The sequence below is a fragment of the Streptopelia decaocto genome (assembly GCF_964273445.1).
Source record: "Streptopelia decaocto genome assembly, chromosome: 7".
NCBI lineage: Eukaryota > Metazoa > Chordata > Aves > Columbiformes > Columbidae > Streptopelia > Streptopelia decaocto.
Window position 1 is genome coordinate 3304393 of NC_138661.1, and position 9787 is coordinate 3314179.

The 9787-nt window shown below is 41.3% G+C and overlaps 1 protein-coding gene across 1 annotated transcript; it reads right to left on the reverse strand.

Annotated features, from left to right (window-relative positions):
- Nucleotides 1-349: 349 nt before the first annotated feature.
- Nucleotides 350-4463, reverse strand: AP5M1 (adaptor related protein complex 5 subunit mu 1; the record flags this gene model as incomplete). Its single annotated transcript, XM_082058663.1, is given in 12 exon segments — nt 350-926; nt 2387-2483; nt 2735-2779; nt 2783-2844; nt 2946-2973; nt 2977-3015; nt 3019-3031; nt 3676-3688; nt 3691-3712; nt 3714-3761; nt 3765-3815; nt 4257-4463. Coding segments are annotated over 12 exon segments (753 nt in total), but the record flags the coding sequence as incomplete, so codon positions are not given.
- Nucleotides 4464-9787: the final 5324 nt, after the last annotated feature.

Genomic DNA, 9787 nt, shown 5'->3' on the forward strand with positions numbered 1-9787 from the left:
TTTTTTTGTGCTGCTCTTCAGGTTCTTCCATGTTTTTCACCAGCCTTTCCCAATTTGCTCATTTCCCGATAACTTTTTTAATGTGAATTTCCTGTGTTCCTGCAGATACCGATTCTCTTCTCAAAATCAGAGGTCTGCCTCTGTAAACTGAGTCCTTTTCTTTTACGCCTGGTTTTTTTTCCAGGGAAAATGGCTTGGCGATGTTGTTCTGGAACCTTCAGCAAACTCGGCTGGTTTGACCTGCTCAGAGCTAGGCCTGTGATTTGATAAAACCAGCCTCACACCTCTGGATCATCACTATTTCTGGGTTTCACAGCAATGCAGTTCGCTGGCTTGTATGAAAGGGAACTCATCACTGACAAAGGCAATAAAAACCCCTCTCTTATCTCCCCTTTTAGAAGCGCTTCTCATGCCATGCTCCCCTCGCCCCCCCCAAATCCTGTACATTATTGACTCATATGTATTCTGTAAGCATCTTATGAAAATAGCAGGTCTTGCTCTTAACTGTCCTATTAATCTGGGGTCTAATCAGATTCTTGTGACCTCATGACACATCTGTACCACTGGCTGCTTATTTTGTACCAGTTAATGTTAGAAGGGAAAGTAAAAATAGCCACGGCAAGTACATTTCAAATTGTCTTCTCTAAGCCGTTATCCACAACTAAGCAATTTAAAGCCAACTAATATTTTTAAGAGAAGGGACTTCTTTTGTTTTTCCTCAAAAAAATTGTTAAGCAAACATGCAAACTACAAGTGCTGGAGGATATTTATTTTCACTGTATCATGAAGTTACTCTCATTAGCTGTCCGTTTTGTTTAAATACAAAAATAATTCACAAGCAAATGAGTCAAATAAGGCTTTGTACACCATAGGTGCTGGTGCTTTGGAATTCCAGATGTAGCAATCAGAAGAAATTAGTTCCAGGGCTGAAAAAGAAAAACAAGCAATAAAAATAAGCATTACAAGGTGCTTATAATCAGACATTCCTTCATCCAAGTGAAGAGACTACTAATCCATCCATACCAGTTTACAGAAAAGGTATAATGGCCTCTTTAAACTCTAAGACTCTTCTTATTATTTGAAAATTGTTTCTGATAATGAGAAATTTAAAGTCTCAGCTTCAATTACCTTTACCAATGTATCAGTCATGAGCTTAAAATTCAACCAGAGGTTAAGTCAAAGGCAGGTGAGTGGCTTGGATTTTGTTCAATGAATATAAATTGCATACTCGATGTTAAACATACAGTATGAACATGTTGATTTTTGTGTTACAATTTAGGACTGATTGCGACCTGTTGCAAAATTAAGTGCAGATGACAGTTTTCGAAAGGCTTTTACAGACTTCTGTTAGCGTGACTGACAGAAGTTGCAATAGATAGACAGCAACAAATGACAAAATGGTTCCATTAGGCAGCGCTGCTCAGATTTAATGAGTGCCTATTGTGTTCCCAGTTTGCATATTTTTGGCACAGACTTGGAAGCAGGAATGTGGTAAGTCAAGAATAAGCAGATTTGGTTTCTGCTCCACGGATTTTACATAGTGCCACATCGAGCTGGAGCTGGTTCTGTACCTGGGTACTTCCAATCCACGTATCGTATCTCTGACAAAAGCGTCCTAACCAAGAGGCCAGACCATGGAGAGAGATTCTCTGCCCCCCCAGTAAAATTTCTGCCATGCAGAGCACAGTAAAACACCACAGGGTGAAGGGGAGAGAGCCCAAGAGAGAGCCTGAGCTTCCATCTGAAAGGGAGATGACAGCCCCTACTCCAGGGATGCATTAAGCATCACAAGAAAAAAATATAAAGCAGAAAACAATATTTCTGGGATGTCCCAAGCAAACCTGGAACAAGTAAACCTTTGTCCAACTTTAACTACTTAATTGTAGGCATTGACATCCAGTTCAGGATGGGGCAATGAAGGTGATGAAGGGAGTGGAGCATCTCCCGTGTGAGGAAAGGCTGAGGGAGCTGGGGCTCTGGAGCTTGATGAGACTGAGGGGGGACTCATTCATGGTGATCAATATGTAGAGGGTGAATGTCAGGAGGATGGAGCCAGGCCCTTCTGGGTGACAACCAGTGGTAGGACAAGGGGTAATGGGTTCAAACTGGAACACAAAAGGTTCCACTTAAATATGAGAAGAAACTTGTTCATGGTGAGGGTGGCAGAGCCTGGCCCAGGCTGCCCAGGGGGGTTGTGGAGTCTCCTTCTGTGCAGACATTCCAACCCGCCTGGACACCTTCCTGTGTAACCTCATCTGGGTGTTCCTGCTCCATGGGGGGATTGCACTGGATGAGCTTTCCAGAGCCCTTCCAACCCCTGACATTCTGGGATTCATAACTACAATACGCAGTTCCAGTTAAATAAACGACATTTTGAACAACTCACATGCAGTAATTTTGGGTTTTCCTGGTGCGAAGATCTGAATAGAATATTGGTCTACGTAACATCCAGTAAGTGTGGAATCTGGGATCCTAAAATACAGCTACAGAAAGAAGGAAAACATGACCAGATGCATATTGTCATACTGGCAATCCGTGTTACATGCTCTTGGTGCACAAGAGTACCCCAAAATGACAGGATGTCAAATCCTGTAAGCAAGAAAACAGAAGATTCCATGCTCAGCACAAAGAGGTTACCAATTATGTCTGATCTAAAATCAACATATTTTCATAGGCCATTTATGATAATTAAAAAAATTACTACTAAGGCCTCTTTTCACAGCCTGCGACTTACTTTTACATAAGCAGTGTTCCCAGCGCACACATAACCAGTTGGGTGCTATTTGCCCACAGTGCCAAAAGACACAGTTATAGAAACTTCCAAAGATTTAGGGAACTTCTGTCCTAAAGCCAGAAACAACATCTGTAAGAAATTCTACAGCTGTGCCTACACTATACAAAACCGACTGGGGAGGAATTAAGAACGCATGGGGTATTCTTCTTACCGATGACCCAAACCAGTAGGCTCTTCTCTCATGACGAATCCAGTTGGCCATAGCTAACTTGGGACTCTAATTAAGCGATTGGGCCCCTGCAGTATAACAGAGGAGAAAGAAAAGCACTGGAATTAGTATCATTCAGTATTTGTTAACGCCCATTTTGTTAATGCAACAAAACGCTGAAAGACGTTATTTATGCGCATACAGACAAATCACACTTATCTGAGCACACCGCTAATTTGTGGAAAGAAATTACAGAGCAGGAGGAAATCACCATGGTCTCAACCTAGTAATCATAAAAGAGCTGTTGATATTTTACTGTCTTTAGTTCACTGATAGTGTTTTACTAATGCTATGATCAGCATCATCAACTTTGTATCATCCCATCTTTAAATTTCGATGATAATTATGTGACAGCATAGCCATTGCAGTTGCCGGAGAGGCTTAAATGAAAACTATCGTTTTAATTTTAAATAACTATATTTTGGCTAAGCTGATCTGTAGCTAGGATTAGCAGTCTTAAGGAACAGGTAACCCTGGGTTGTTAGTGATCTCAGGACTTAATCCACCTGAAGGACTGTGGCAGCGTTTCAATGAAAATATACCACAGGGGAACAGGGTGCGCAACACAAGTATTAAGAATGTTACTAAATATTCTGGTATGATTCTGTATTCTGGAAACTACAAGAATTCCAAGGGGGCTGCCTGACATATGCAACGATTTCTTTATTCTTACCTGTTGAAAAATGTATACGAGCTTCACAGTGCTCAAAAAGAACTCTTCATGCTTTCATGATGCTTTATGTTAACCGTTATTTTTAACTATGAATCCTCTTCGATGAGTTGATAACATCCCAAAATTGGTGCAACAGGAACCTGGAAAAAACTATATTCGTTCTCAAGATGAATTAACACCATCATCATAAGATCAGTTATACACTGCTTAAATTGCTAAAGTACTTTAAAAATAACAAACATATTAATTGTTGACTGTACCAAACTCTTCAGGCTGCTTGCGATAAGTAGATTTGTGGTATATGCACTTTATATCTCAGCCTGGATATATTTTGTCTAATTATGGTATCTAAGTAGTTCATTAAAAGCAAGATCAGCTGTGGCAAGCAGTCAAAGGTACCGGCCTGTCCTGAAGATGACTCAGGTGACTCAAATCCTGAAGTTCTTTCCAAGCAGTTTATTATATAAAAAACATTTTACCCGCCTGTATCAGATTGAGACTCATTCAGACACGTTCAACAACACAGGTGGTTTTATTCCTGTGGGAGACTGGAAAATAACATGGGTCAGGGATGTTATTACCTGGGAAGTGTAGTAATGCAAGTTGAACAAATCTGAAGGAGGAATGAAAGGAAACTTGTACGGTCTGTTACACACAGAATCATCCAGGGGCTCGGCACTGCTGGACATCAGCATGGCAGGGTCAACAGAAGTGATGGATCTTGGAGCAGAGGCCCATTCGTCGGGACACTGAAGCTTTGGGCTGCGTTTGGTGCAGATCGCTCTACGTCACACCTGAAAAAATGAAGTCAAGAAGTTATTCTTGAATTTTCCCCTCAAGCCAGAATTAGATGTTAAAAAATGGAATACAAGAGTTAAAAAAATCACATTACATTTTTCAAACATTAATACTGACAAACACTTCCAAAACCAAGTCCCTTCCCCATTTCTGCAGCCTTTCTCACAGCAGTGCTAGTGAGGCTGTCTTAGCTAAACACCTCTTAATTACCAAGGACTCTTTAGCAAGAAAAGAGCAGATAAGCAAGCCACGGACTTACTGTACAGCTATGCTGGAATGAATGTCACATAAACACACTTGGTGATAGTCTAATTAATTCAGTGACTTCTCGAACACCTGCTTAACGGATTGAAGTGTGCTATTAATGGCCCCTGTGGTCCCACGTCAGCTTTCTCCTGGGCTTCTCTGTTTTTCAAATATAAGGTTATCCACTCAACAAGTCAACCTAGAAACCTGTTCCTCTGCAAGCAGGAACCTGTTCACCCCTATGATCTCGACCATCATGGCTGGTGGGAAGTCACCCTGTCTTCAGAAGGGCAATACTTGGGTTGGTTTCCTTCAGAGATGAGTATCCCACCTCTTGCAAGTCATTAAATTACCGCGATCCACTTTATTAGGTCTTTTTCCTCTTAAAACACTGGCAGTTACAAAGAGTACACTGTGATGATGTAGTGTGCTTCCTGTGCATAATCCAGGACAAAGAATCCTAAATACACCAATTATAGAAAACACAAATATGAATGTACTCCATAATTATCTATTCAGCCAGTATGCCCCAAATTCCAGTATTAACCAATGAAAATCACTGTCACATACAAACCAATTCGAAGTAATTATACAACCAGATTTGTTCACCAGATTCTGTATCAACAGTTTTTACATCGATCCAACAAACAGTATTTGTGGATTCAAAAGGTTGCCGTAATAGAATAAAGTAGGGTAGAAGATTAAACTTTCATTTGGTAGGAAAATTAATTAAAAAATGGTCATGTGAAGACACTTATAGAAGACTCACTCAGAAATCACATTTCTAGTAATTATTTAACACATTGCTTATTAGTTAGCTAGAGATAAACTTGGTGTTAGCACTACTGTTTCTAAGTCTCTATATGCCAAGGCTTTACAAAATGATTTCTCCCTATTTCATTTTAAATAAGAAAAATTTGGGAAAATACATGCAACGTAGCTACTGCTGGAAATTTAAGTTCCATAGTTACTGAAAAAACGCTTGAACGATCCAGGAAAAAACAGTGAAGATCAAAATATAAAAAGAAAAAGCACTGCTGACATGTCATTTTAATTTGTAACAGTTTTTTGCACTTATTCTCACACCCGGCTTCATTTTTCCAACTCGGAGAGCTGCCATCCACAGTGCCTAAGAGAAGAGCTGGTCCTTGCAAGAGCCCACTGATGGTAAGGAGGGGAGGCCGTGGCTCCAAGGTCTCCTCAGTTAGTGGAAGACACTCATTTATCAGACCACTCTTCTGAAAAGCAAGCATGGGCCAGAGGTCCCCTCCTTTGCCCTGAACTGAATAAACCGATGAATGATTGATGCTCCACAAAAACATGGTCATCTCTAAGTCTCAGTTCCAAAAGCAAGGCTTTAAGAAAGGCGCTGTGCAATGGTGCAGGCATGTGTTGACCTGTTGAAAGTCTCGGAGTGTGTTTCAATGGTGGGGTAACGCCTGTGACATGTGTCATTTAGAGCCACGAAGATGATGGAGGCAGTGGAGCATCTCCCATGTGAGGAAAGGATGAGGGAGCTGGGGCTCTGGAGGAGACTGAGGGGTGACCTCATCAATGGGGATCAATATGGAAAGGGTGAGTGTCAGGAGGATGGAGCCAGGCTCTTCTGGGTGACAACCAATGGTAGGACAAGGGGCAATGCGTTCAAACTGGAACACAAGAGGTTCCACTTTTAAATATGAGAAGAAACTTCTTCATGGTGAGGGTGCCAGAGCCCGGACCAGGCTGCCCAGGGAGGTTGTGGAGTCTCCTTCTGTGCAGACATTCCAACCCGCCTGGACACCTTCCTGTGTAACCTCATCTGGGTGTTCCTGCTCCATGGGGGGATTGCACTGGATGAGCTTTCCAGGGCCCTTCCAACCCCTGACATTCTGGGATTCTATGAAATAAGAGCATCTTAGCATTACTCATCTTTTCAGAGAATCACAGAGTGGTTGGGGTTGCAGGGACCTCTGGAGATCCTCCAGTCCAACCCCCCTGCTAACGCAGAGTCACCAGAGCAGATCACACAGGGTCGTGTCCAGGCGGGTTTGAATGTCTCAGAGAAGGAGACTCTTTTCCCACCCAAAATACCATATCAGCAGAGTTTCTAGACTCAATTCCTTTGCTGGCTGTCAGAGAATGCAAAAACATTATAGAAATCTTTGGAATATTGATACAATCAAGGATGGGTTTCTCTTAGCTATTCAAATAACTCCCAAAAGCCCCCCCGGACCTCAAAGTAACCTTGTTCAAGCGGAATCCATCAGCATCCCGATGGACAGAGCGACAGCGTCAGCACCTAAGTTATTGTCAATAAAACTATTTCACATGTAATTAAGATTCATTCTAGCTGGTGGATTTCTACTGGAAACTTCGAGCAAATCCATTCACTCATTTTTTTAATAAAATGTGAGTCTGTCTGTCCACCCTTCCTGCTGCACGAAGGTAAAGGGTGTTTAAATGGCACCAATGAACCCAAGGACGATTCACACCAGTGCAGCGAAACTTCAACAGCGAGATGTTTCTAAGAGACCAGATCACACTGCAGACAAGTTTTCAGACATTTAAGAAAACTGATGTCCCACATAATCAAATTCAACTAAAAACTTTACAATATTATAAATATTTTACTGTGCACCAGTCAATTTTTTCCAGCAAGAGCTGGTTTTAACGGGGGAGAGAAACGGATTCCACCCTGCAAGTGCAATATATGTGACTTAAAGCTTTTATGACTGTTTAATCATTTCAATATTTTTTTTTGAGTATTTAAGATGTAATCATGTCACAGAGACACAAATTTTGTACATTTTAAAACTGCTATGCCGCACCAACGTATATATTTAATTTCAAATTCCCTAGAGATAATGTTTGAGAAAAATCATACTAGCTGTTAATGCTACATCTGGGATTTTTTTCTTCTGAAGCGGTATTATTTTTTAAAGGAGAGAGGGATGAATTTCTTCTCAAGCTAACCTCAATCTATCAAGAGGAACTGGAAAGTTGTCTTTTAATAAATGAGAAAAGAAAAACTATTACTTCCACAAATGCATTGTTTTTCATCCTTTCTTGGAACTACAGACTCCCTGAGCGTCTCTTTTTAAAGACACATCCACAGTCTGCTTCTTAAATTGCCATGGAACTTGTAATGCCAGCAACGTGGCACTTTGTTTTATCTCTAACCTCCATATGGAGCGCTCCCCGTCTGCTCCTGAACACTTGCACGGTTCTTACCCCGTTACCTCTAAGTCCCACCTACACCAGCTTTTCGCAGCTGAGGAGCAGAGTCGCTTGCTGGAGGCAGCTTCATTTCCTCAGGCTTATTTGCAGCGACTGTGCTTTTTTTCTTTGATTCTTAATCAGGCATCTAGGGCTTTTTTATTTTATTTATTTTTTTTCAGTAAGGAAAAAGCAAGAGAGAAGCCAGAGCCACGAGATCCCTAAACAACAGTAGATAGAGACAACAGTAAAACACCTCATTACAGCCTCATGTCTATTTTGAAGAGCAAACAGAGTGGTTTTGCAGCTTGAAAATTCAGGAGCAAGGTTGTTGATAAGAGGCTACGTGTAACCTTGGTGAGCATCTCTTATTTTCAATGTTCCCAAAACAAAGGAAGGGGTGATATTTTGGTCTAGTTTTGTCTCACTTATGTACCAACCTGCCTGCTCCATTTGCTGAAGTTGTCCCCACACCACCGCAATCTTCTCCTCCTCCTGCTGGATCTCCCCAGTTTCAGCTGAATCATTAGATGATGATTTAGCCCTTCAGATCTCGGTTCTTCAGTATTCCCTTCTAGAAAATGATGAAAACTTAGAAAGATGACAGTTTCCAGGGATGAATGAGCTTTGGTGATTCAACAGAGACACCGTACTTGTTGCCCGAATTAAGTTATGATCAGCTCAAAAAGAAAGGGCGGAATGCTTTGATGTCCCAGATGTCTTCTCCGAGGTTAAAGATCAGGGCTTGTGTATCTCCAGCTGAGTGCGTAAGTCCCGAAACCAACAGTTTCCATGCGATCCCGCATTCTTTATATTGTTTGCGCGCTTTGTTGAATTTAAGGTCAGTTAGGAGGATAAACTTGGGGTTTCCACAGCCCTATTATTTCCTCTGGGAACGTGAAAGATCTAAGTCTGGAAATCACTTCAAGCATCAAGTCGAGTTTGCCCTTTTCAAAGGGGCTACTCCTTGTCTCTGCCACTTACTGTGTGACAAGTTACTTCACATATCCCTGTCACTACCCCCCCCTTTTCCTCCATGGCGATTACACTCTCAGATTTTTGGGACAAGGCTTTCTCTTTCTCTGTGTTTGTAGAGGGGAGGCCTCATCTCTAGTCTCGTAGGTAATACAAGGACTATAATACTAATCCTAAAACAATCAGAGGAATGTCCAATGTGGAGATCTGTCTGCATCTGAAGATGGAAGATAGCCTACTTGCTCTTTTTTTTTGTTAATCCTTCTCGGTTCCCTTTTCAGTTCTACCGAATCCAGACTAGGACTGTAGGTCCTGTCTCTTTAGCCAGTCTCCCTACTTTTCCTTTTCCTACCTCCCAAGTTATTTTTCCTCTCGCTCTCTGGAACTGAGTCCACCAAAATCACGCACGGAAACGGCGACAATCTTTACCAGACCAACAAAAGCAGCCGGCCTACTTAAAACTCTCTAAGAGTTCTGAATCAATTCCTCCTTTGCTTCACTACCTTAAAAAAACTGCCCTTGAATGCAAAAATTGAAATAAAATTCAATTACAACAGCTTTTTACTTATAGCATGCTACTACTACAGCTTTGCTACTCTACTAAATAGGCTATTTATGAGACAGTATAAGGGAAGTTACTTATAGACTGGTCCTTCTATGCAAAAATTAAAATCAAATGGAAAGTTAAATTTCAGCCTGAAAATACTATCCTTTTAGTTCAAGTACGGAACAATGTGAAGAGAATATGAGCAAAACAGAAGCAAAATACACGCTTTTCCACTTTGCCCATTTTGTTGGCCTAATCACTTCATAATCCCCACCTTGTCCTTTGCCACATAGGGACAGCGAGAGCTCGGTAAAATCTTTAACAATGATTACTTCTAAACTGGATTTT